Below are 27,633 nucleotides of genomic sequence, written 5' to 3'. Positions count from 1 at the left end.
ACTTACGCTTGCCCTTCCAGGGTATCAACTTGTGCTCTGGTTCTCCTGGTGAGGAGGAGGAAGAGGCCTCCCTGGATGAGCTCTTAAGAGGCTCCATGTGACCCTTCCACATGTGCAAACACACTTTATGCTCAGAAGAATCTATGACACTGAAAATGTTGTTTTTCACCAATGATTCTAAAATTCACCCCACTCCAGACTTCTCTCAGTGCCTGCCACACTTTTGATATTGGGCTTTCAGTCAGTCTGGCATTGAAGTAATCCTGGCAATCCTCTCCTGTCATTATCAGAATAAAGCCAAGCCTTCCTGTCCCCACTATTGCTTTCTTACGCAGGAAAGCCTGCCGCCTTCGCCTCTTCTACAGATTGAGTGTCCTTCATGAGTCTCTGTGTGGCATTCTACACTGACATGTTGCCTTGAAGTTGACAGAAACCACAACATTTTGTAGAAAATACAACTTGGGAAATATTTTTGTTCACTCCTTTTATAAAACATCAAAAATAAAACTCAGAGCCAGGCCTGATGTCACACACCTGCGACCCAGCACCGGGGACGCTGAGGCAGCAGGACCACCAGTTCCAGGCCAGTTTTGGCAGGGGGTGAAGGTGGAAAGGGGGTTCCTCACTTCTTAAAATAGTTTATTTATTTTTATACACACGAAAGTTTTTTTATACATGTGACCAGCATGTGGAGACATGGCATTCACTGTAACATATCTGTACTAGACACGGGGATGACTCCTATAGCAATCGATGTTGAACTTTAAGCCACCCTACCAAACGCCGTGCCTGTGGGGAGTGGGTGGGGAGTACCTGGGATTCTTCTTTAGGTTTGCCCACACGTACAGGGTGACATTCTCGTCTTGGATCTTTTTTTCCATGTTCCCACTGTCCAGATCCGCTAAAGTGCTAGCTTCCTGTAAGAGAGAAACAAACGAGCCCCTCAAAGTCACACAGTGCAGCACAGTCACATGGTCACTGGTATATTGGGTTCCTTGTATTACTACAAGAATAATCTGGATAAAAGTAAGTTTAAATCAAAACGGCAAAGAATTTTTCTGAAAAAACAAACAAACAAAAAACTTCAGAGGTCAAGGGGATGGCTCAGTGGTTAAAGAGACTGCTGTGTGTGAGGACTAAAGTTGGGGTCCCCAGGACTTCTGCTGATGCCTGGCGGCTTCCATAATGTCATCCAGGAAAGACAGAGATAGGAATTCCTAGAGGAAGTTGGCTAACTAGACTAGCTCTATTGCGAGGTCTGGGTTCAGTTGAGAGTTCCTGCCTCGGCATACAAGGTGGAGAGCAGGCAAGCATGATCCTGCTGTCAACCTTGGGGCTCCATATGAACAGGCACATGTGTGTGCAAATGCACGCATACACATAAGACAGTAAAAGATCAGGTGCAGTAAGATAACGCAGCCAGACTGGAGTCAGGCATTCTCCCTTCTTCGTGTCCTGGTATTTCTTTTCACGCCGTGTGGTGCTGAGCGTGCCAGCAATGCTCTCTCCACCACTGCCCTGTATCACCAGTTTCCCTGGTTCCCTCTGATGCACTAACATCTGACTTTTACCAGCATCTCCTCTGCAAATGTGATGGTACAGTGTATAAAATAAGATGAAGAGATGTCATGTCTGCTTTCCCTTACAGAATAAACATCACAGGCACCAACAACCCTACACCATCCCTCCCGTCATCTGTCTTGCAACACACAGTGGATCAGGAATGTGACATGCACGCTACAGGGTAAGTTCAACTCTGTAGTGGCCTTTCATTTGTGTTTTAATAAACAAAGCTTGCCTGAAGACCAGAGACAAAGCTAAAGCCACGAGAGGTCAGGCAGTGGTGCTCCACACCTTTAGTCCCAGCACTTGGGAGACAGAGTCAGATCGATCTCTGTGAGTTCAAGGCCACCCTGGGCTACCCAAGATCAATGGAGAAATAAATCCAGATGGTGGTGGCCTGCACCTTTAATCCCATACTAGGGAGTCACACGCCCTTAATCCCAGCACCAGAGGGAATATGAAATAAGAGGGGGGAGAGAGGTTGTCTGCTTAGTCTGCAGTCACCCAGCCTCGGTAGAGGGAAGACTTCTCTAGTGGCTTGGCTGCTTTGCTTTTCTGGTTTTCAGGTTGATTTATTTATTAAAATACAAATAGTACACCTCTGCACAGCTCTCTCTGAAGGACTGTTTAAACTTAGACCACATCCCAACAAGGCTGACCCTCTGACTGATTCTTCTAAACCAAAAGAACCAGAAGACAAAATGGCTGAAAGCAATGTACGCCCATAGACTGTGTTCCGATGACTGTGCAGTGTACACCTGCAGACTGTGTTCTGACAATTGTGCAGTGTACGCCCACAGACTGTGTTCTGACGATTGTGCAGTGTACGCCCACAGACTGTGTTCTGATGACTGTGCAGTGTACACCTGCAGACTGTGTTCTGATGACTGTATAGTGTGTGACCGCAGACTGTGTTCTGATGACTGTGCAGTGTACACCTGCAGACTGTGTTCTGATGACTGTATAGTGTGTGACCGCAGACTGTGTTCTGATGACTGTGCAGTGTACACCTGCAGACTGTGTTCTGATGACTGTGCAGTGTACACCCACAGACTGTGTTCTGACGATTGTGCAGTGTGTGCCTATAGACTGTGTTCTGACGATTCTTCAAAAAATGCAACAGAATTAAAACTTATAAAACATTCATTGGAACTTTAGACTAAGGGCCAGATATCAGAACTATGAAGCTTTATGAAGTATACTAGTTTACACTCACTTATCATTGCTACTAAGATATTTGGGGAAGAAATGTATAACACACACTTCTGAAGGGTGCAAGGGGAAAACGGGGGGGGGACAAAGAAAATGTTACGAAACATTTATATTTTTATTTTTATCCATAAATTAGCTAAATAAAGCTGAAAATTCATAGTTTACATAGAGTACATAAGGGGAACCTCATGGTACTGTTCTTTTAATTATATGTTTCTATATTATTTATGAAATTAGGGTATTACTTGCTGTAGTCTATATCAACTGGTTTACCTATAGTAGATACTGCTTACTACTTTGTGAAGATTTTTCTTAATGAATCCAGTCAACTTTGGCAAATATAAGGAAAATGAGCTTTTGGTTGATAATGTCTTGTCTCCTTGGGAAACAAATGACTAATCGCGGGTAAATCACATAAGCATGGGTCTTCCGTTTCATTGATTGTCCCTGAGTGTATTTTAACATTTTTAGGAACATTAACAGACCATGGCGCACAGTAGGATACCACAGCCTGCTAAAGTTAGTGCCATAAGAGAAATACTACCCGTACTCGGAGAAGCAGCTCTGTGGCCATGTCCACCTTCAGACTGAGGAGCTCCTGCAGCCGCAGAATCGACTCTTGATGCTGTGCAACAGTCCTATCTCCTAGGTCACAGGATGGCGTCTCCAGTAAAAATAACTTCAGCTTCTCGATCAACTGAAATATAAAGAATATATTATCATTCACCTGAAAAATGGCCCATCACTTTCAGATCAAGAAGAGAAATTCTTTCCCATCTTCTGTATTTTAATTTAGGATCACAGAAAAAGAAAACATTTCTTCCAGAGAATTCCTGTGTATGCTTCCAACCCTGTGGGCACAACAGTCTCAGTACCCAGATCTGAGGAATGCTGTTCCTCACACCCAAGACCAAATGCTAGCATCTCAATCTATCTTCTGTTGTTACTGAACAAGACTATGGATTTTCCTCAGGGCTGGGGTAAAAGAAACTGGTTTTGTTTTTAATAATGATCCAACTTCAGCTGCATTTGAGTGTGTACCCGTGCAGTGACTCTCAGGACACAGGACGATACTTGTGGTGGAAGTGCTCACTGTGCTCCTTGGCCTTGAGGGATGATCTCACCCTATCAACACCACCATGCTTCCTTAACCCCCTTTAAAAGTAGGGTTCAGAGAACCTTCTGGTTGGTGAACACATCAGGCTGCTAAACATGCAGACATCCGGAGAACTCAGGAAGTCATTTCAACATTCCCTGCATATTGTACCCTGTGCATTTCTTCATCTGGCTGTCTGTGCTGTGGTGTGGGAGAATTGTCTGTATTCTGTCAATCATATTTTAAATAAATACTGATTGGCCAGGCAGGAAGTATAGGTGGGTCAACCAGACAGGAAGTAGAGGTGGAATGAGGAGAACAGGAGTATTCTGGGAAGAAGGAAGCCCATTCCCCCCACTCCTGCCTAGACTCCAAATAGGCAACATGTGATCTTCCCTGCTTTGAAAGGTACCGATCCATGTGGCTAACATAGATAAAAAATAATGGGTTAAAATATGAGTTATAAGAGCTAATATAAAGCCTGAGCTAATGGGCCAATCAGTTTGTAACTTATGGAGATCTCTGTGTGATTTTCTTCGGGGCTTGCCAGCTGTGGGATACCAGGGGGGACAAAAACCCCAACAAGCAGTCCCCTTCATGTTACAGTGCTGGATCCAAGCACCAGTTCCCTGTGTTGGTGAACCATTATAATAGAGTGTGTCATCCAAGGGAGTTAGGGGAGCCCTACTTAGAGTTGGTTGTTCAGAAGTAGAGGTAATCTTGGGGATGGCTGGAAGGCATGCACAGGCTAGTGAATTAAATCCTTAATACACAGGGACTATACCAACTCTGGGTAATTAGTGTCAGCATTAAACTGCAGACACCCAGTTGGTGTCAAAAGGTAAAAAATTGGTGTGTGTGTGTGTGTGTGTGTGTGTGTGTGTGTGTGTGTGCTCCATATACATCTAATGTGTGTGAGGGGGTTTTCATACACATTAGGTGTGTGGGGTGTCAGAAATGTTCTAAGTCTATATCATTTCTTAGACTTTGCCAGGCTCCATGAATTAGAGGATTTCTATCTTCCAGTTCTGTGTGACTGTCAACATTGCTTCTTTAACTGCCATCTTCCTCCTACTCTGGACCGGCTTCAGACAGCCCTACCCAGGTTCCAGCCTGCCCTGCCTTCACTGGTCGGCTGCTCTTCTGTCTTTCCATCCTTCATGCTCTGTATGCTCATTTTTGTCTGTAATTAAGGAGTTTCAATGTATATGTATAAGCTAAAAGAGATCCAAACATATTTTCTGACCTTCTGCAGAGTGCATTTCTCCTGTCATTCATAGTCTGAGACTCCCAACCACACCAGTCCACCCATTCCCAACATGGTTTTAGGTTGTGATGGCTCTAAGGGAATGTGAACCACTAGGGATTCATAGATAGACAGTGTCTTTCTGGGATTCCAATGGCTTCCAGAGTTTTCCTATGGCCTAAAGGATCTCACCTGTTTTTTTTCTTTTAATGAAACAAAATATTTAAAGTCATTAATTCTCTCCCAATGTTTTCTTTAGATGAGTCTATGTGTCTTATCTGTGGTCACAGAAGTTAGGAAACTGTTAATCACTTCTATCTTCACTAAGAAGGTAAATCTCAGCAAGGCACAATGACAAGGACAAACTATCACAAGGGAGAGCCATTAACCCAGCATTAAAAAGGTAATGGTGGGGGTGGGGCAGAGGAGTGCCTAGCTTAGGAGGATCCCACCATCCCTTCAAGAACACAGTCTAATGAATGAACTCATTTCCTTCCACTAGAACCCACTCCTAAAAATCCTGGAAACTCAGCAGAGAATACCACAGGCCTTTGGGGAGCACTTAAAACCCAAACCACAGCAACAAACGTTGGGTAGGAATGTAAGGTCTCCACTGCACTCCGGCGTTTCCTCTAGAGTTGGGCAGCCTGGAGTACTTACAGACAGCACCAGTTTGCTTTTCTCAATCACTTGCTTGAAGGTCTCGTTTGTCTCCTCTCCCCACAAGCTAATGAAAGTGTTCATTTCCTGAGCATTTGAAGGGTCAGGGCTCCCATCACACTGGAGGTAGTGCTTCCACTGGGGATAAAAACGTGTGAGGGTCACACTCATGAAGATACAACCAAAGAGGAAATCAACTTTTAAAAGCTGTGGTTTTAGCTGGGTGGGTGGTACCATACGCCTTTAATCCCAGCACTAAGAAGCAGGCAGATCTCTATGAGTTCGAGGCCAGCTAGGTCTACAGAGCTAGTTCCAGGGTAGAAAGAACTACACAGACAGACCCTGTCTCAAAAACACAAGACAAACAAAAACATGGTTTTTATTGGGGGAAGGGAACATGTCTACACCACTGTGTGCATGCGGAGGACAGAGGACAACATGCAGGCACCAGTTAGCTCCTTCCTCCACGTGGGCCCTAGAGAATGAACTTAGGTCGTCAGGCTTGGTGGTGTGCATGTTTATCCATTGAACATCCCACTAGCCCCTAACTGCCTTTTTGGAAGTCTGAAGCCACAATCTAATAACCAAGCAATTTATACAAAATCTATGGATGATGTTATCCACTAACTTGATATGAAATATACAACCAATCAAAGAAACCACCTAAAATAACCAGATCCTCCCTTCGCTTCACACAAACACACTTCCTGTTTTGAGATGGAGTCTCACTCTGTAGCCCTGTATGGCATGGACTCCCCACATAGACCAGACTGGTCTCGACCTCACGCATTTCCCTATGAAGCTGCGATTAAAGAGTGTAACACATCCAGTCCATAAGATTCCGTTGCATTTTTCTGATGACTAAAGATGGTGAACATTTCCCTAAGTGTCTTTCAGCCATTTTAGATTCCTCTGTTGAGAGTTCTCTGTTTAGGACTGTACTTCATTTTTTTTTTATTGGATTATGTGATCTTTTGCTGAATAACTTCTTGAGTTTCTTGTATATTTTGGAGATCAGATCTCTGTCTGATGTGGGGTTAGTGAAGATCTTCTCCCATTCTGTAGGCTGTCGTTTTGTCTTGTTGACCATTTCCTTTGCTTTACAAAAGCTTTTCAGTTTCAGGAGGTCCCATTTATTAATTGTTTCTCTCAGTGTCTGTGCTGCTAGGGTTATATTTAGGAAGTGGTCTCCTGTGCCAATGTGTTCAAGTGTGCTTCCCACTTTCTCTTCTATGAGATTGATTGTGTTGAGATCTTTGATTCATTTGGACTTGAGTTTTGTGCATGGTTGTAGATATGGGTCTATTTTCATTCTTCTACATGTTGATATCCAGTTATATCAGAACCACTTGTTAAATATGCTTTCTCTTCTCCATTTTAAATTTTTTCTTCTTTGTCAAAAATCAGGTGTACAAAAGTGTGTGGATTAATATCCAAGTCTTCTATTCAGTTCCATTGGTCCTCCTGTCTGTTCTTATGGCAACACCAGGCTGATTTCAGTATTGTAGCTCTGTAGTAGAGTTTGAAGTCAGAGATTGTGATGCCTCCAGAAATTCTTTTATTGTACAGGATTGTTTTTGCTATCCTGGGTTTTTTGCTTTTCCATATGGAGTATTGTTCTTTTGAGGTCTGTGAAGAATTTTGCTGAGATTTTGATGGGCATTGTGTTGAATCTGTAGATTGCTTTTGATAAGATTGCCACTTTTACTATGTTAATTCTACCTACCTAAGAGCATGGGATATCTTTCCATTTTCTGGTGTCTTCTTCAATTTCTTTCTTCAAAGATTTAAAGTTCTTACCATATAAGTGGTGTAGGAGGGTCTTCTTTCTATGTGTTACTTTCATTGGTTAAATAAAGAGACTGCCTTGGCCTTTTGATAGGACAGCAGCTTAGATAGGTGGAGTAGACTGAACAGAAGGCTGGGAGAAAGAAGTAGAGTCAGGCAGACGCCATGGCTCTTCTCTCTGAGACAGACGCTGGTTAGACTCATGCCGGTAAACCACAGTCAAGTGGCGATACAGATTATTAGAAATGGGTGAATCAATATTTGAGAATTAGCCAATAAGAGGCTAGAACTAATGGGCCAGGCAGTGTTTAAATGAATACAGTTTCCATGTAATTATTTTGGGTAAAGCTAGCGGGAAGCTGGGTGGCGGGAAGCAGCCCTCCGCTCCTTTTACAACATACAACTCTTCCACTTGTTTGGTTAGAGTTACTTAAACATATTTTACGCTATTTGTGGCTATTGTGAAGGGTGATGTTTCTCTGATTTCTTTCTCAGCCCATTTATCATCTGTGTACAGGAGGGCTACTGAATTTTTGAGTTAATCTTGTATCCTGCTATATTGCTGAAAGTGTTTATGAGTAGTAGAAGTTCATTGGTAGAATTTTGGGGGTCACTTATGTAAACTATCATATCATCAGCAAATAGAGTTTGACTTCTTCTTTTCTGATTTGTATCTCCTTGATCTACTTTTGGTGTCTTATTGCTCTAGCTAGGACCTCAAAAACTATATTGAATAGATATGGAGAGAGTGGACAACTTTGTCTTGTTCCTGATTTCAGTGGGATCACTGGAAGTTTCTCTCCATTTAGTTTGATCTTGGCTGTTGGCTTGCTGTATACTGCCTTAATTATGTTTAGGTATGTTCCTTGTGTCCCTGCTCTCTCTAAGATCTTTATCATGAAGGGATGTTGCATTTTGTCAAAAGTTTTTTTCAGCATCTAATGAGATGATCATGTGGTTTTGTTTTTCAGTTTGTTTATATGGTGACGTTGACAGATTTTCATATGTTGAACCATCCCTGCATCTGAGGGATGAAACCAACTTGGTCATAGTGGATGATGGTTCTGATGTGTTCTTGGATTTGATTTGCCAGTATTTTATTTAGTATTTTTGCATCAATGTTCATGAGTGAGATTGGTCTGTAATTCTCTTTCTAAGTAATGTCTTTCTGTGGTTTGGGTGTCAGGGTAATTGTAGCCTCATAAAAAGAGTTCGGCAATGTTCCTTCTGTTTCTATTGTGTGGAACAATTGGAGGAGTATTGGTATTATTTCTTCTTTAAAAATCTTGTAGAATTCTGAGCTGAAACCATCTGGTCCTGGGCTTTTATTGGGGGGGTGTTGGGAGACTTTTGATGACTGTTTCTATTTCTTCAGCAGCTATAGGTCTGATTAATTTGCTTATCTGGTTTTGATTTAATTTTGGTAAGTGATATTTATCCAGAAAGTTGTCCATTTCCTTTAAGTTTTCCAATTTTGTGGAATAGAGGTTTTCAAAATATGACCGGATGATCCTCTGTATTTCCTCCATGTCTGTTGTTATGTCCCCCTTTTCATTTCTGATTTTGTTAATTTAGATATTCTCTCTCTGCCTTTTGGTGCAATCTTAATTTCTCATAAAATGCACGAAACAGTGACTTGCTAGCTTTCTTCCATCATGTGTGCATCAGCAGCCTCAGGATCTCTGGAAACACATTTCTCACCACAGCATGGTCCCTCCCATGTCCAGAGTCCAGCAGACACAGTGGCTGTCTTTCCTGTTCCACACAGAGCCAAGGTGCTTACCAGCAGTTTACTGGTATCCATCAAACCATGAGCCCGGCTCCAGTGCTAACCACGAGGTGCCCCGTCGGCCTGTTGGTTATCTGTGAGAACGAGCGGGGAAGAGCCTTTCCTTCACAGTTCCTGGCAGTACCACTGTTCTCTCGTTTCTCCACCTATGCCACTGTGTGCCACATTTGCTTCTTCATGGCACTCAGGACATTGTTCTCTGCCCCTGAACCTACTAGAGCCTTCTACACAGAGATGGTGCAGTACCTGCCTGTTTTCTGCCCAGTCGCTGGTCACTGTTTCTCAGTGACTGTAACCAGGAGAAAAGACTCACTTGGCCAGTGCAAACAGAGGCCAACACTCCTCTTCAGAACAGCTTCCCCTACCTTCCGTCAGTAAAGAGAACGCAATGCTTCCTACTGCTCAGGTCCCTCTTTCTCTGTCAGACCGGCCTTCTCAGATACACAAGATCAGCACGAGGAGCATGGTGTTTGTAAATCCCCAGCACCCACTTCACTGCACAGCACACCCTGGACAGTCGTCAGCACCCACTGCACTGCACAGCACACCCTGGAAAGTCTCAAGCACCCACTGCACAGCTCACCCTGGACAGTCGTCAGCACCCACTGCACTGCACAGAGCACCCCTGGACAGTTTACTAAAGATATAACAGGAAGTTCCACCTCAGTTTGATGGTCACTTAGTTCATTAACATTGGCTAGAATTGTCTTTAAACACAGCCTATCACTGAGGGAGTTCAGAAAAGACACCAAACACTGCAATATGTTAGCACAAGATGAGGCTTCTGAATTCTTTGTTTCTCTGAAGACAGAGAGACTCAGCTGTGAGCAACCTCTGCAAATGAACTAAGATAGGAGCAAAGCTGGTGGAATGGCAGTACTTGCAATACTGAGGCAGGGACATCATGAATTTGAGCAGGGACAGACAGACAGACAGACACGGAGAATATGAATCTCACCATACCTATCTTGCTTCAAATCATCTTCTGTTCAAACACTGCCCTCCAAACTATCTCCTCTGTATTCCTTCATCCATCTATCTGCCTGTCTGTCTCTCTGCCCCATCCATCCACTCACCCATCTGTCCATCTGTCTCTCTGTCTGTTCATCCCTCCACCCACCTTGCCTTTCCTGACTGACCTCCCTGATCACTGTCCTAAGTGTTAGCTCCATGTCTGTGTATCCGATTTCATGTCTGGTTACAATCATTTGCCAGGGAAGAGAATCTGGCACAAATCCTGGTGCAGACCAACCAAACAGTTAAGGCTGAGGCTGGTTACACATGCAGACCCGGGCTTTGCCATCTTCCCTGTATAAGCCTGGAGCAGACCAACCAAACGGTCAAGGCTGAGGCTTGACCCGGGAGGGACACAAAGATGTCACAGTGAGTAGCTGGAGATACTTTGGGAACTGCAACAATGTATTCAGATGTGACATATGCACATCCTTGGGAGCCACGCTGAAAGAGCTGTCTGATTACTTTCCACACACATTGCAGTTAACAAACAGTCGTGAAGTAGGCTACATTGACGCACAGTACAATGAGCGCACATGAGTTCCCAACAAGTGGACAATGAGAGGAACCAAACATTCCTAGTGTCCCTTTAGTGGCAAACAGCTTAGCTTTCTGCAACTGTATCAATTTCTTTTGCCTGAACAATGTATGTGTCAAATGAGAAGTGTTTAGATCTCTATTTATTTATTTCTGTGTGTGCAGTGCCTGCAGATCCCCTGGAGCTGGAGGAAGGGGTGGTTGTCAGCCTACTGATGATGGATGCTGGGAACCAAACTGGTTCTCTCCAAGACAGTGCAAGCGTTTAACAACTAAACCATTTCACCATCCCACATTTGGTGCGGGAGAATTATCTGTATTCTGTCAATCATATTTTAATAAAACGCTGATTGGCCAGGCAGGCAGTATAGGCGGGAAAGCCAGACAGGAAGTAGGGGTGGAGCAAAGAGACTGGGAGTATTCTGGAAGCAGAAGCTCTCTCTCAGGCATTCCTGTACAGACCACCGAAGAGGCAGCATGTAACTTGCCCAGCAGAGAAAGGTACGGAGCCATTATGGCTAACATAGATGAGAATAATGGGTTAATATAAGTTATAAGAGTTAACAAGAAGCCTGACCTAATGAGCCAATCAGTTTATGGAGTCTTGTGTGTGATTTTCTTTGTTGCTTGCCGGCTGTTGGGGTACTGGGAGGGACAGAAACCCCAACAAGCCAGCCCCCCATGTTACACACATTTTCTTCTTAATAAAGCTTCCCAGGATGAAAATTAGTACCAGGCTGGGCATGGTGGCACATGCCTTTAATCACAGCACTCGGGAGGCAGAGGCAGGTGAATCTCAGTGAGTTCGAAGCTAGCCTGGTTTACAAAGTGAGTTCTGGGACAGCCAGAGCTGTTACACAGAGAAATCCTGTCTTGAAAAAAAAAAAGTGAGTGAGTACCAGACTGCAGTTCCCCCGTGGTCCCAGAAGTATGAGCCCAAGAGAGCAAACAGCCTCACCTGGGCCAGCGCTCTGGTTTCCCGCTTCAGTTTCTCTGCTTCAGGAAAACAACCCTCTAGCAAAGTAAGCTCTTCAAATTCTTCGTTTCTCCTTTCAAGGTCCTGCCGCAGAAGAGGGCTACAGTTAGCTTTGCATTGCACAAGGAGCATTGAAAACCCGTGTGGGTGAATATATGGTTCCCAAATGGACAGCTCAGTTAGTTTGACTAAAGCTGTGAATATGGAGACAGCCTGAAGCCGTAGCTTTGAAGTGGGATCTTAGATGTTTGAGGGGCCTTTGGGATCTGAGAACAATCCCTGTGAGCTATTCCTTGCCCCTACAGTGCACGGTACAGTCTTAGCATGAATCAAGTAAAGGTCTCAAGCTGCACTAGCTCAGGGGTTGGAACTGCGAGAGGGAGTGGCTGCTGCACACAAGACCATCCTGACAGAGGGCAGCAATTGATTCTCCTAAATCCTCACCCTAAGAAGCAGACAGTTTACACTTGGTGTGACTTGGGAAGAAGCATTAAGAACTACTCTACACACCAAAGGCAACAGTGTCCTGAGAAAGAATCTCTATAATTGAGGGTTTTGGTAGATACGCTCTCAGAAATATATGAACTAAACACAACAGGTCAAGGATATAATCAAATATTTGTTTAGAATGACAAGGTTCAGAATTCAAACAAAGAGTTGACAAAAAAAAGCTACACTTGGAGAACAGCAAATCTTTCAAAACTTCTGACTGACTGGCAGCGACACTAACCCCGGCGTCTTTTTCTTTGAGACAGGGTCTCACTCTGTAGCCTTGGCTGGCCAGGAACACGCTATAAAAACTAGGCTACCTCTGCCACCTGAGTGTGGGGATTCAGGGCATGTGCCACCACACCTAACACATATGTGATATTTTGATAATGGAGAATAAGACACATCAACATTTGGAAGTAAGCAACCAATATGTTCTAAGAAACAGCCAGTGTTATACAGCAGTGCTTGGAAACCAACTCCGTTAGAAGGCAAGGGCAAGGCTTGATTGCCAGGGGTGTGTTCCCATTAATGTTGTGGATAACGGGTGTGTGTGCCCACTAACGGGGGTGTGCCCACTAACAGGGATATGTGCTCACTAACAGGATGGGTGCCCCCTAATGGGGGTGAGTGCCCACTAATGAGGGTGTGTGCCTACTAACAGGGGGGTGTGCTCACGAACAGGGTGCGTGCCCACTAACGGGGTGAGTGCCGACTAAAAGGGTTGTGTGCCCACTAACATGAGTGTGCCCTCTAACGGGGTGTGTGCCCACTAATGGGCATGAGTGTCCACTAACGGGGGTGTATGCCCAGTAACGGGGGTGTGTGCCCACTAACGAGCATGTGTGCCCACTAACGAGGGTGTGTGCCCACTAATGGGGGTGTGTGCCCACTAATGGGTATGTGTGCCCACTATCGGGGGTGTGTGCCCACTAACGGGGGTGTGTGCCCACTAACGGGGGTGTGTGCCCACTAACGGGGGTGTTTGCCCACTAACGGGGGTGTGTGCCCAGTAACGGGGGTGTGTGCCCGCTAACGAGCGTGTGTGCCCACTAACGGGGGTGTGTGCCCACTAACGAGGGTGTGTGCCCACTAATGGGGTGTGTGTGCCCACTATCGGGGGTGTGTGCCCACTAACGGGGGTGTGTGCCCAAATGTGACTTCAGGTTCCACATCAAGAAGTCAGTAGCAGAGCTGGGAAGGTGGCATGTGCCTCTCTGGTCCCAGCTGCTCAGGAAGCTAGAGCAGAAGAATCACTTGAGACTGAAGTTTGATTCCAGCTTCAGCAACACAGCACAAGCTCTGCCACAAAGAGACAAAGGCAGCAGCCACCAATGGAGGTGCAGTGTCCAAGAACACCACAGTATCTGAAAACCCAGGAAGATGGTTTCCCATTCTGCTGATGTGAGCACACGTGAGAGCACATGCGTGCTTGCGTGCGTGCCTGTGTGTGCACATGTGTGTGTGTGTGTGTGTGTGCATGTGCGTGTGTGTTTGTGTGTGTCTGTGTGCATGCGCACACATGCGCACCAGCAGACACTGGCATCAAATGCTCTTCCCTGATCACTCCTCATCTTATGCTGTAAGGTGGGCTCTCACAGAAACTGCAGCTCATCAGTTTGGCTAGGCTAGCTGGCCGTGAGCTGCCAGGGTCCACCTGTCTCTGCCCCTCCACTCTGGAGCCCCAGACAGCCAGGACAACTGGATGTTCATGCTGAGCTTACATTTCATGGTTCCGAGGCAGGAGCCTTCCCACCCGACACATCTCTGGCCCTGTTGCATCCTTTCCCCCAATTCTGTAATCTGTCTGGCAGGTGAGTTTTTCTTCACAGGCTTCCGCTGAAACATCTAACAGAACGCTGAGATTAACGTGAGAACCCAGGTGTCTTACGTTGAGCTAGATGCTATGCAAACAATGCAGCCAGGCACGGCGACATGCACCTCTAAGCCCAGCACCTGAGAGGCAGAGGCGGACGGATCTCTGTGAGTGTGAGGCCTGCCTGGTCTACATAGAGAGTTCCAGACAGTCAGAGTGTCCGAGAGAGACCCTGGTTTTGTTTTGTTTTGTTAAATCAGTGACCTTTGTGCCCCCAACTGAAAACGTGTATGAGGCGAGGCCCACACCCACGGCTGGACTGGGCATTGCTGCAGATCGCTGCATCGCTGCCCTGGACGCTGCTACAGACTCGGGCGCATGAGCATGGCCGCCAGGGTCACTCGTACTTACTTTCTTTTCCAGTCGATACCATTTCTCTTTCTCAATCCGCTGTACTTCCAGCCTTTCCTGTTCTTCTTTTTCAAATTTCAGTCTAGCCTCCTCTGAAGAGCCAAAAAGAAATCAAGAATTAACTGCAGATACTCAGGCACAGAGTTTGAGATTCTTTGTTGTTGTTGTTTTCTGAGACAGGGTTTCTCTGTAACTTCGCAACTCAGTCTGTCCTGGACTCACTAGGTAGACCAGGCTGGCCTTGAACTCACAGAGATCAAGTGAATGCTGGGATTAAAGGCCACCACCACTTGGCATGTTTTAGATTCTTGAGACTCCTCCAAGTATTTCCAACATGAGTGTAACCTTTTATGGTGTCACAGCCTCTACTCTGTGGTGGAAATGAGAAAATGGTTCACTTTCCAGCCATTAAGAAATCCCCAAGTCAGACATGTTTATCTTTGTAAGAAAACAGGAAACAGCCTTGGAAACCCGGGCTGCCGATAATGACTATCCATTAGAGATCAATATCCATAGAAAAGGGAACGTGACTCAGTTTCCCAAACAAGGAGGTCCACAATGGTAACCCCAGTTACAGCACATCTGGTGCCCTCTTCTTGCCTCCAGGGGCACATCACTCACATGGTGCACAGACATATGTGCAAACAGACATATGTGCAAACAAAACACTCAAGCACATAAAATAAAAATAAATCTAAAAGACAAAATTTGAAGTTGATAGTGGTGAGATTGCTCACTGGGTAAAGGTGCTTGCAGCCAAGCCAACCCGAGTTCAACACCTGAAATCCACGCTGTGGAAGGAGAGAACTGAGTACTGCAAGTTGTCCTCTGACCTCCAAAAGCACACTGGCTAGCATGCATGCACCTGTATGCACACACACACACACACACACACACACAGATAAAACTTAAATCACAGTTTAAACTGTGATTTAAAAATCACATTTTAAGCCATGTAGCAGCTCCATCATTGTAACTGATGTCAACACTGTCAGAAAGCTATTACCTTGAGCTCTTGCTCTCACTACTTATAATAAAACACAAACTATCAATACTAGCAAGGTTGCTCAGGGGTTAGGGCACTGGCTGCTCTTGCAGAAGACCTGGCTTCAGTTCCCAACACACACTGCAGCTCACAACCATCTCTAACTCCAGTTCCAGGGGATCCAACACCTTCTTCTGACCTCCTCAGCCACTGCATGCATGTGGTATACAGACATACATGCAGGCAAATGCTCATACACGTAAGTATATCTAAACCAAAATTTGAAATACACATTTAAGGATATGAGATAAGCCCAAGATTTAGATCCTGATATTATATTTTTTAGTCATTTTAATAGGCCAGATAAAGGTCGGCAAGATGGCTCAGATGGCAAAGGCACTTGCTCCCAGGCCACCTACGGACCCGAATTTGATTCCCAGATGCCATGTGGAAGGAAGCACTCCCACCGTTGTCCTCAGCTTCCCACATGCATGGCCAAGTACCAGTGCCCTCAACCAACAGACAACTCTATAAACATCAGTTAGGAAACAAAAGAATATGCTTTGTTATCTACCAAAGTCAACAGCATAGTTTAAACACCTGAATAGAAACCTGCAGATACTGAATTTTAATATCCCTGACCATCAGGAACACTCAGACTTTAAAAACCACTCTACAGTATTTAATCAGCCAACATTTTTATCAGTGTTTCATTTTAATGAATGGGATTGCCAGTTTGACTGGCTAATGGATGTTTTTAAACACCAAGAAGTTGGGTCAGGAGTTAAGAGCCCGCACTGTCCTGGCATAGACCCAAGCTCGGTTCTTAGCATCCACATCATGCAGCTCACTGGTAACTGCTGTACCAGTTCCAGAGAAATCTGACAACTCTGGCCCCTGTGGGCACCTGAATTCCCTTGTGCATCAAACATACACATACAAAGAAAAAAAGATAAATAACATAAATATTAAAAAGAACAGGATTTTAAAAAGTTGGGCTGTGCTGTGGGATAACCCTTCTATACGCTGTGAATATATGTTGCTCTCATTGGTTGATAATAAAAGAGACTTTGGTCTATAGCAAGGCAGAATATATCTAGTTAGGAAAGTCAAACTGAATACAGAAAGAAGGAAGAGGAGAGGAGGGAGACAGAAACCAGTTGCCCAAGAAACAAGATGCCAGCAGACAGGTAAAAGCCATGGCCACGTGGCAATAAACAGATCAAAAGAAATGGGTTGATTTAAATGTAAAAGCTAGTTAGTAATAAGCCTGAACTATAGGCCAAATAGTTTGTCATTAATATTAAGCCTCTGAGTGGCTGTTTAGAAGTGACTGCGGGACAGGGCGGGACAGAGAACCCTTCGTTTACAAGACTTTTGTGTGTACTTTCTCATCTTTAATATTAGGTTCAGAATTCTTACCACACAATTAGCACCAACGTCCCTATCTTTACTAGTGAATTATAAAACTTTATGACAGCCTTGACAAAATCGCCAAAGGTATGGACTGATCAGCTGGATATGAATCTCTGAGAAGCAATGACTTTTTGTTAATTTAAATAAGTCAAATATTGTGTGGGGCAAAACATCAAAAGATGAGCAGGTTGTCAGAGCCTGGACTTTCCCGAGTCCTGAACTCTGGCAGCATGGCTCCCGTGCACGCTTGGATCTGGCTGTGTGCAATCTGAGTGTGCACTGATAGAGCTTTCTGAGTACACACTACATAGAACTCCATTCTAAAATTAAAGCCTGTTGAAAATGCTGAGTGGTTGTGTCGCCGTCAACCTCTGGCCAGGGTTCTGGGCTACGGTGATCTGGTGCAGCATTCGCCACACATGCATACCTTCCTCCTTCAGGCGTCTCTCTTCCTCCTCCTGCAGCAGCCGCAGTCGCTCGGCTTTGCTGATCTTTTTCTTGCCGGCAGTCTTAATAAAGACCACAACATTAGAGACTGATAGCACATGTCACTTAAGAACACGACCCTTCAAACAGTAAGTACCAGCTACTGGGGTGCCGCTCAATGGCAATCACACTTCCTGCTCTTCCCGCATCCATGTCAGGCCCTTTGTAGCTATCTGTGCCTCCGGCTCCAGGGGATCCAATGCCCTCTTCTGGCCTTTTCGGGCACGTGTGGTGCATATAAAATCACACAGACCCACACACATACACACACATTTAAATAATAAATCTTAACGATTCACAATTATAAAAATAATTATTGATTTTTATGAAACCAATTTTTCATGTACATTAGCTCAATAGGTAAGACAGCCAATTAGCGCCCAGCATAGACTCTGGTCACTGCACAGATTAGTCTGAAAATAAACAGGAAAAATAATCATATAAAGCATCCCACAGCAGGGACAACACTGACAATAATGTACGATCGAAGCAACTGATAAGCTTCCAATGTATAGAGGCAAGGAAAACCTCCCGTGATGGGAGTCTGAAACTGCACAGCTATAAACACTGCACAGCTATACACACTACAATCTATAAACACTGCAATCTATAAACACTGCACAGCTATAAACACCACACAGCTATAAACACTACACAGCTATAAACACCGCACAGTTATAAACACCACACAGCTACAAACACTACACAGCTATAAACACCGCACAGCTATAAACACCGCACAGCTATAAACACCGCACAGCTATAAACACCGCACAGCTATAAACACCGCACAGCTATAAACACTGCACACCTATAAACACTGCATACCTATAAACACTACACAGCTATAAACACTGCACAGCTATAAACACTGCACAGCTATAAACACTGCACAGCTATAAACACTGCACAGCTATAAACACTGCACAGCTATAAACACTGCATACCTATAAACACTGCACACCTATAAACACTACACAGCTATAAACACTACACAGCTATAAACACCGTACAGCTGTAAACACTACACAGCTATAAACACTGCACAGCTATAAACACTGCACAGCTATAAACACTGTACAGCTGTAAACACTGCACAGCTATAAACACTGCACAGCTATAAACACTGTACAGCTATAAACACTGCACACCTATAAACACTGCACACCTATAAACACCGCACACCTATAAACACCGCACACCTATAAACACCGCACACCTATAAACACCGCACACCTATAAACACCGCACAGCTATAAACACCACCATACAGCTATAAACACTGCACAGCTATAAACACTGCACAGCTATAAACACTGCACAGCTATAAACATTATACAGCTATAAACACCGCACACCTTTAAACACTGCACACCTATAAACACTGCACACCTATAAACACTGCACAGCTATAAACGCAGAAGATATTTCTACGACTAGCAGGCTTTTAGTGACCGTGCAAGTCTGCAGGGAGCAGAGATTACTTTTAGTCATACAGGGCTAGTGTAGATGTCTACACAGCAAGCCTACAAGTACTTCAGCTTGTGGTCAAAGAGTCTTTACATCCAGGGGAAGATTGATGTAGGTGGGCCTTCCGTCTATGTGTTATTTTCATTGGTTAAGAAAGAGACTGCCTTGGCCCTCTGATAGGACAGAAAATTAGGTAGGCGGAGTAAACAGAACAGAATGCTGGGAAGAGGGCTATGAGGCAGACACCATGGAGTCAGCCACCAGGTCAGACATGCTGAATCTTTCCCAGTAAGCCACCACCTCGTGGTGCTACACAGATTATTAGAAATGGGTTAATCAAGATGTGAGAGTTAGTCAGTAACTAACTCTCTAGAGATAATGGGCCAGGCAGTGTTTAAATGAATACAATTTGTGTGTTGTTATTTCCGGGACTAAGCTAGCCGTGTGGGAGCCAGGCAGGATGAAAAGTAAGCCTGCCTGCAGCTCCTCTCTACAGAAGATGACATAAGAAGGGCCGTGCAGCTACCAGGCAGGGAGCTGGAAGGCTCTGGAAGACTCCACAGAGGCTGCAGCTGCTGCTGAGGTGCAGAGGAGCATGGTAGTGCATCCTTGTAACTGCTACACACAGAGAGCATGCAGTAATTCCCCGTAGAAATTTTTAATTGTATAAATATTCAGTACATAGTCACATAAGCATTCATCCTGGGTCATCAAGAGCCCACGTGTTTGTAGATTCAACAGGCTTCCACATGTTCTTTCAACAAACATTGACTCAATTTTCATATCGACCAGGCACAGCACTAAATGTTACAGATACAAAAAAAAAATGTGCTAAGGGCTGGAGAATACAGCTCAGTGGTAGAGCATTTCCTAGTGTATACAGAACCTCAGAAGAGATGGCCTGGTTATAAAAAGCTCATGAGCTGAAAGAAAAGAATGAGCCAGCAAGATGGCTCAGAAGGTAAAGGCACTTGCTGCCAAGACTGATGACTGACCTCAGTTCAGTCTCAGGGACCCACATGGTAGAAGGAGAGAGCAGATTCCTTTATGTTGTCCTCTGACAGCCACATGTGTGTCTTGGCATTTCTACATGCACTCAAACATGTGAGGTACATCCTAACACATGTGTTGAGAACCCAGAGAGTAGACAGTCCCTCTTAATGTTAGTTACTGCACTCCATAAAACCCAAAGTTCACACACTCTGGTCACATATAAAGCAACAGTGTGTGCATGCAACCTATGTGTATCTTCTCCTACATGCTACCACATCCAATCTAGGCAGCTGCTACATTTGTTGTTCAGGAACAACTCTATGTAAAAGTCTGCATGTGTTCTCTCTAGAGGGATTTCCCAAATATTTATTTCTTTATCAACAAAACATTCCAAATTATTTCTTCTAGCTTTCCAAGATACATAGTACTGCTCCTATTTAACTTTTAACTTTTAACTTTTTAACATTTAACTTTTTAAAAAATTATATGCCTATGAGCATCCTGTGTGTGCCTGGTGCTCCCAGAGGTCAGAAGAGGGTGTCAGATCCCTGGAACTAGAGTTACAGAACTGAGAGCCACCATGTGGATGCTGGGAACCAAACTCAGGCCTCTGCAGGAGCAGCAAGTGCTCGTCCCTCTAGCCCCCATTATGCCTTCCTTTTTTTTTTTTGAGACAAGGTCTCATTGCATAGCTGAGGCTGGATTAGAACCTGTGGTTCTCTGGGCACTGGGATCACAAGAGAGTACCACCACACCCAACCTTCTGGTCACACTTCTGAAAAGAGTCTTAATTTGTTTGGCTTAATCCTGGATAAAGAGGGTCGGATGTGACTGAGTTTTCAAGAGAGAATGGTAGGATATGCTTTAAAGCAGGTACATTAAGCCTATGCTCCTGTTGTGGTCAGGGAGGTAAACAAGTCAGGGTTCTGACCATAGACACGACTATGACGAGATCGAGATGCTTTTCACATTCCTAAAAGAGGCAGCCACTGCTGAGCCCTACAAACTGCTGCTTTTAGGACCTCGGGCCCAGTGTGATCAGTTTGAGTATTTCACAACTAGAGCAAATACGGCTTCTTTTTAACTGTCTGATAAAGACTTTAATTTGGGGAACAATGTCTGATCAGACATAGTTTTTGTTTGTTGTCTGTGTCTTTGTTTTTATGGGGTGGGTAGGGAGGTTGTTTTGGTTAGGTTTTGGCCCAAGCTGCCCTCAAACTCATGAACTTCCTATTTCAAACTCCACTGTAGCTGGGGCTGCAGGTGTGAAATGCCAAGCCACACTTGAGAAGTGGTTTTGTTAAAAGAAGAAAAAGAGAGAAAAAAGAGGAAGGAAGGAAGGAAGGAAAGAAGGAAGGAAGGAAGGAAGGAAGGAAGGAAGGAAGGAAGGAAGGAAGGAATTTTTTCAGGTAAACCTGAATCGACTGATAGGCCAATTCTAGCCTGTAACTAAGAATTGAACTTTTGGCTTTAAAGTATTGATCTACAAAGTAAGAACATAAAAGACATCCAGACATATGGGGTAGCGTGTCCTTTAGCCAACCTCAATACTCCAAACATAGCGGTAACGTGTTCTTTAGCCAACCTCAGTTTCTACCCTGTGCAAAGGAACGCAGAAAACCACAAGCCTGTGTCACTCACAGCAGGCCTGTAACTACATTTTACGTTTATCTGGAACAAGTAGAACAGCCTAACCCAACATATTCTACAGTGGAAGTAAAATCTTAATCCTCAAATCCAGGAACAGACAGGTAGGAACTAAAGGCAATTTATAAAGTGTGTCTTTTTCAAACTAGAAATATCATCAAGTGTAAGATTCATCTATAATTGTGAAGAATTACCCAATTATTTAAATAATGTTATTATCTAAAAGATGAGCTTACTAAATTCTATAAACTATAACTAGAAAATTATTTCAAAATTTTTTAAGAAGCTCATTTGTACAATATAGTCATAAAACTATTTTGAAAACATAATTTATACATACCTTTTTTGATTTGGGACCCTAAAAAGTTGGAAAACAAAAGCATTGACATATTTTAAAAAGAATTCAGATACTTTCAACAAAGCACAGCATAGGACATTATTTAGGAGAAACTGGTGAAGGGCCTAAGGGAATGTTCTTTGTACCTTCTTTGGAACTTTTGGGTGACTCTTTAGGTACGTTAAACTGAAAAGATGCTGTAAAAAGAAGCCAGCACAAACTAAAATCGCATGCAGGAAAACCCACAAGATTTCCCCAAAGCATATTTCCGAGGTAGTGAACACTACTCACACCAAGTGAAGCATCTAGACCTGAAATGATGCTCCAGATCCCCACAAACTGCTGACTAGTGGTACTATATCACATTTGCAGATGTGGGGCTGTCTCATAAAGGAACCTTTCTATTACATAAGATTGGTGGTTTTTATGGGGAAGCAATCAGTTTTTTAAAGTTTGCCAACCAACGATAAAATGAAGCCTGTCCGGCCACTTGTTTTGAAGTCAATTTGTTTTGGACAGCACAGTACTTCAATACTGATTTACAATTATAAGCATTGCTTGGTAATACTATTTGTAAATTTCCGAGAAGTCCTGTGTGTCCATCATCTTTTGGGTGAAGAATATGTAAAGGAACTGTGTGAGTATAAGTTACACATTTTGCAGCTCTGAAGAGCTATAGGAAATACTGGTTCAAGCCATAAGAGCATCATTATAATATATGAGAGCTAAAGTCAGCATACATTAAATGACATCTTCCTGAAAGGCACACACACTTCAGAGATTCACTCCTTAGATCGTTACTGGTGATCCACACGCAGGACATCCTAAAGTCTAGCTAGAGCTACAGGGAGAACCACGGCAGCTTTCCCCTCGTGTGATTTCTACAGATGGGTTTTTATCCCTACAACCATGGTCAACACACTTCCATCTTGAAACAAACATCTTAAAGATAACGTACACATTTTTGTCTCTCACTTGTCTTTCTAACACGAAGCAGGCTTGGGAAAAGTCCCACCCTTGTCCTTCCTGCCAACACAAGAGCCACTAAGGAGTAAAACTGCTCTCCAAACTTCAGCAGTGAAGGATGTCACTGCTCTTTGAGAAATCCGTATGCCTGGACTTAGCAGTGTGTGCAGTCACGTTCCTTCCTGTATTATAATTCCTTAGATTGAGGGGTGGAATTATGTCTTTTCAGATTCACATACTAAAATCTTAACTTCTTGCATGTCACATCTGACCTGCTGAGATAAAGGGTCAGCGATGATTTCACCAAATTAAGATGACCTCCTATTGAAATTGGGTGGACCTCTGGATTAATATGACTGGTATCCATGTAGAAAGAGAAATCTTGAATATAGACTCTCACAAAGAAAATAAACATCTCGTGAAAAAAAGTGAGGTTACACTCCTACACCCCAAGGTACTATTAGATGTAGAGACAATCCCCCCAAGGCTGCCTCTCTAGCCTTAGATGTTCGTTCTCCAGAATGGTGAGGCAGGCAGTTTCTGTTTAAGCCACCTTGTTTACGGCACTTCGTTCCCTGGAAACCCTATGAGACAGGAGATTTGAAGTCATGGCTTCCTGGATTCTATATTTTAAGCAAATCCCCCACTGACTTGGACATAAAAGCTGCAGGGTCAGTCTTTGAGAAACTGCTAGGCAGACTGAGGAAAAAGAAAGTCAAACTCATGTTTCGGTGGCACAAACAAGTGATTGTTCTAGTAAACTTTCAGCAGTTTTGACTTGGCTGAAGCCCAGCTGGGGTTTTGCCAGGGGAGTTCTCCACTACCCATTTCTTTCTACCACTTACAGAAAATTCACATTTATATTTTAAACGAGGTTGAAAAGTACCACTCTTTCCTTCTTTCCCTGCCCTTGACAACTTATTTACTGCTTCAGATACACTGGCTGTTACCATGGTAAAGCCATGGGGGGGGGATGGCATACTCTGTTCTGACTTCCTGCAGGAATCATAAAGAATGTACTCTGGCCTGGTGGTGGTGGCTCACGCCTTTAATCCCAGCACCCAGGAAGCAGTGACTAGCGGATCTCTGTGAGTTCGAGGCCAGCCTGATTACAAGAGCTAGTTCCAGACAGGTTCCAAAGCTACAGAAAAACCCTGTCTCGAAAAACCAAATAATAATAATAATAATAATAATAATAATAATAATAAAATGAACTCTGAATTTCCATTACAAAATCAGTAATTGCATTATCCGTGTCAGTTATGATGCTGAATGTGAAAACACACGATCTCTTGATGGAGAATGGGAAACAATACACGTCGTTAGTTCCATGTTGGTCTGTCTCCTTGGTGAAGACGTGAAAGTTGGAATACAAGAAAAACAAAATGCCTAGCTTTATTATATTGAATGAGTGCAGGCTGACTACCTAGAAGCAAAACCATTTAGGTTCCTAGGAAAGACCCACGAAGTAACGTCAAAGCCGACTAAGCCATCGCCGCTGGTCTGAAAACATCTCTGACAGGTTGCAGAGTAAGTTAGGAACGCGCATCACCGGAAGTTACTCGGTAAGGACCAAGTTTCGAGTTTAGCTACAGGATACGTGCGGATCCCGCCACCTTCGGTTTGCACGAGCTGGTTTGGGACTGCGCTCGTCCGCCGGCTCCCCTCCCGTCAGTCCGCGCTCGCCCCTCGTCTCCCTCCTTTCCCCCGCTCACCATGAGAGAAGAAGGACCCTGTCGTGGGGGAGGGAAAAGTCTGAACATATCAGCGTCAGAACGCTCACGGTTGTCAGGGCGACAGGCCATGCCCACGCACCAATCCCAGCGCTCTGCGGAGGTCCGCCTGCGCAGTCGCCCTGCGGCCTTCCGGCGGGAGTCCTGTCCTTGTCGTAGACTGGTCCCCCGAGCCCCAGCCCACTTCCGGCACAATCCCCGCTCCCACCACGGCTAGTTACCTGAGGCCGCCCACTCCGGTCTGGTGACCTCGCCCACTTCCGGCATGCGACCCGCCCCTCCGAATGCGGATTGACGCTGTCAGAGCGTTTACGGCCGTGCTGCCGCAAAGCGCTGGAGCGCGGCGGTCCGAGCGCCTTGTTTTCCGGATCTCTGGGCTGCAGGTGGTGAAGTATGCTTTAGGAGCGGGCTGCTGTGGTGGGAGGGGAGCTGTGTATTCTCACGCTGCATCCCAGGCTGACCTGGAACTCGCGGGCATCCTTCTGCCTCCTCCTCTTCCTGAGAGCTGGGATTACAGCCGTGGGCCGCCACGCCTGGCTCTTTAAAGGGGTGTCTCCCTCGCTTCTGTGCTCCGCTGCAAGCCATTTCCCGGGGATCTAAGGATCGCGCCAGCCGGCGACTAGGTGAAGCCATCGGCTCTGGGCAGGTCGCCAGGAGGTCGCTTGGCCGCGTAGGCGAGGCAGATGGGCTCCTAGAGGGCCCTTACCTAGAGATTAAAGTAGTGAAGATTCTTCACTGACCTCGATGGTTTAGTTTCTGTGCAAAACATTCGCCCCTTTCCCCTAGAGCTGTCCACACAAGGTGTTGAAAGTGACTTGAATTAATTCCTGGGCAAACTATTCCAGTAGAGATAGCTAAGATCCAGCGAGCCCTTATTATCCCAAGGTCACCGACTCAGTTGCGCTGTTGTAGCAGTCTTCAGAATCGGGGCACCTCTCCGTATAAAGAAAAGGCACTTTACACCAACTGGAAAGTAGCAGGAACCGAGTCAATTATTTGTCCTAACTCCAGTTTAAGACCTGTCCAACCTATTAAACACAAGACGAAGTAAAATTATATCCCGTATCTAAATTCCAATTTAATGTTCTATCACGTTCTTACACGCTGACTAAATGTTCTATTCGTAAGTATTACTGGCAGCTAGTTTTTGTGGGTTAAAGTTATTGGTTGCGTAACAGTTATGATCTTACTGTCCTCTGAGCCTTGGTAATGAGATAAAAACTCACCATCCACTGCATACAAATTAAAATTTGGCTCTCTATAAGCCATTGTTTGAAAGTTAGCGTTTGTTTTTAATTACTCAACAAAGCTACTACTATTGTTTTGTAGTGTTACCAGATTATATAAAGATCAATATAAGAACCACACACATGCATATAGCTCTTGGATCTACAAGTGTACAATTTACTCAGGATTTAAGAGGCCCCGACAGTCCCTATTGTAGTGAGCTTCCAGTATAGCATGTCTCAACCTGTGGGTCGCAACCTTTGGAGTCAAACGACCCTTTCACAGGGATCATCTAAAACCATCTGCATAGCAGATACTTACATTATGATTCATAACTGTAACAAAATTAGTTATGAAGTAGCAACAAAAGTAATTTTATGGTTGGGGGTCACCACAACCTGAGGAACTATTAAAGGGTCGTGGCATTTGGAAGGTTTGAGAACTACTGTTCTAGTCCTTATTGCCTCTTAAAATATCCCATCCATATGGTGGTTTATAAATTCATTTGCTTCTACATGAAGTAGATTCCTGGGAAGTAATTTTACAGTGGAGAATCCTGGCAAGCACTTTAATCAGCCATAACAACACACTAGAATTGTGCCTAGCTGACAAACATGCAATGTAAGAGGTTAGAAATGGGAATATATTTAGGCTTGATCCTTTCCCAGTGAGGCCTTTCCCAAGATCCTCTCCTTGGCAGCTTGGGCCACCAAACCATAAGAAACATGGTCAACACTGCAGATGCTGTCTGTTCCCTGTGGAATCCTTGCAAAATGCTTCATTTGCCCTCTATCCATTATTATGCATTCTTCTGTGCCAACCTCTTTGATCTCCCAACCCGGTTCTTTTAGTCTTTAACTTTCCTCCAAGAACACCTTTTAAGATTTGGACTCTTAGTGTCTCCCAAGTAATGAAGCTTAACCTTGAGAGTGGGGTAGACAGTTTTTCTTTTGGTATGCAAACAGGCTTAGAAAAGCTAAGAGAGCCTAGATTATAAAAGCTCTCAGAACAAACTACCATTTTGGGGAATAGATCTTAGTGAATAAAGCACTTACACAAGCAAGATCCCAGGGAGAGGCAGGAGGACCTGAACACGGTTTATGGAAAGGACTGACACCAGAGGCCATGGCGCAACATGCACACTGTGGCAAGTGCACACCTACACACAAAGATGAAAGACAAGCTTACCATTTCCCCAATAAGTAATGTTTGTGATAAAGTTTACATAGCAGTTATTTGAAAAGAAAAATCTTCCTTTTCTTTAGGTATGTATAAGAGTGGATTAATTCCATGTTAAATGAAAATGGCTAATTCTTTGCGAGGAGAAGTACTGGCTCTTTACAAAAATGTAAGTAATTATGCTGCCAACTTTACAAATGCTATCATGACATGGATTGCTTAGAAACACATCTTTCTTTTTAAAGCTGCTGTATCTTGGACGGGACTATCCAAAAGGAGCAGACTATTTTAAAAGGCGTTTGAAGAATGCTTTCCTTAAAAACAAGGATGTGAAGGACCCAGAGAAGATCAAAGAGCTTATTGCACGAGGAGAATTTGTAATGAAGGAGCTAGAGGCCTTATACTTCCTTAGAAAATACAGAGCTATGAAGCAACGTTACTATTCAGATACCAACAACTAACCAACCGTTGCTGCCAACACCTGGCTGACAGTCAGCGCCAGCATTTGTGTGTACCAACTATTATAAAATGATTCCATTTATACAATACATGTTTAAAAACCCAGAGGTGCCCTCATGTATTAAAATGTGTCAGCCT

The 27,633-nt window shown here is 44.2% G+C and overlaps 2 protein-coding genes across 4 annotated transcripts in view; one reads left to right on the top strand and one right to left on the bottom strand.

Moving 5' to 3' along the window:
- Dnai7 (dynein axonemal intermediate chain 7) overlaps positions 1 to 24,774 on the bottom strand; it is a 43,734-nt gene extending 18,960 nt beyond the window's left edge. Inside the window, exons 1-8 of one of the 2 annotated variants that reach the window (XM_085687344.2) lie at positions 24,613 to 24,774; positions 21,935 to 21,952; positions 17,426 to 17,507; positions 14,598 to 14,689; positions 11,864 to 11,965; positions 5,778 to 5,915; positions 3,326 to 3,472; positions 814 to 917 (exon numbers count right to left, since the gene is read on the bottom strand). In XM_085687344.2, the coding sequence (XP_085543470.2) occupies positions 814 to 917; positions 3,326 to 3,472; positions 5,778 to 5,915; positions 11,864 to 11,965; positions 14,598 to 14,689; positions 17,426 to 17,507; positions 21,935 to 21,952; positions 24,613 to 24,702 (773 nt within the window). In that variant the 5' untranslated portion in view covers positions 24,703 to 24,774. The remainder of the gene's footprint in view (positions 1 to 813; positions 918 to 3,325; positions 3,473 to 5,777; positions 5,916 to 11,863; positions 11,966 to 14,597; positions 14,690 to 17,425; positions 17,508 to 21,934; positions 21,953 to 24,612) is intronic. The other variant, XM_048432644.3, reaches the window with a different exon arrangement.
- Positions 24,775 to 24,872: 98 nt separating this feature from the next.
- Etfrf1 (electron transfer flavoprotein regulatory factor 1) lies at positions 24,873 to 27,600 on the top strand. 2 transcript variants are annotated; one of them, XM_048432649.3, is made up of 3 exons: positions 24,873 to 25,021; positions 27,123 to 27,205; positions 27,282 to 27,600. In XM_048432649.3, exons 2-3 carry the CDS (start codon positions 27,155 to 27,157, stop codon positions 27,495 to 27,497), a joined length of 267 nt encoding a protein of 88 aa, XP_048288606.1. In that variant the 5' UTR covers positions 24,873 to 25,021; positions 27,123 to 27,154; the 3' UTR covers positions 27,498 to 27,600. The 2 variants fall into 2 exon arrangements, with proteins under 2 accessions (XP_048288606.1, XP_048288607.1); XM_048432650.3 differs by having other exon boundaries at positions 24,894 to 25,013.
- The last annotated feature ends 33 nt before the right edge of the window (positions 27,601 to 27,633 follow it).

The sequence above is a fragment of the Myodes glareolus genome, chromosome 3, assembly GCF_982192425.1.
Source record: "Myodes glareolus chromosome 3, mMyoGla1.1, whole genome shotgun sequence".
Lineage (NCBI taxonomy): Eukaryota > Metazoa > Chordata > Mammalia > Rodentia > Cricetidae > Myodes > Myodes glareolus.
This window is presented reverse-complemented; position numbering and strand designations above follow the sequence as displayed.

What these genes read in the sequence shown, in the direction of transcription:
- Etfrf1 (XM_048432649.3), top strand. Translation starts at nt 27,155, where the DNA reads ATGAAAATGGCTAATTCTTTGCGAGGAGAAGTACTGGCTCTTTACAAA. An exon ending in TACTGGCTCTTTACAAAAAT is followed by an intron (nt 27,206 to 27,281) that starts GTAAGTAATTAT and finishes TTCTTTTTAAAG; the next exon opens with CTGCTGTATCTTGGACGGGA.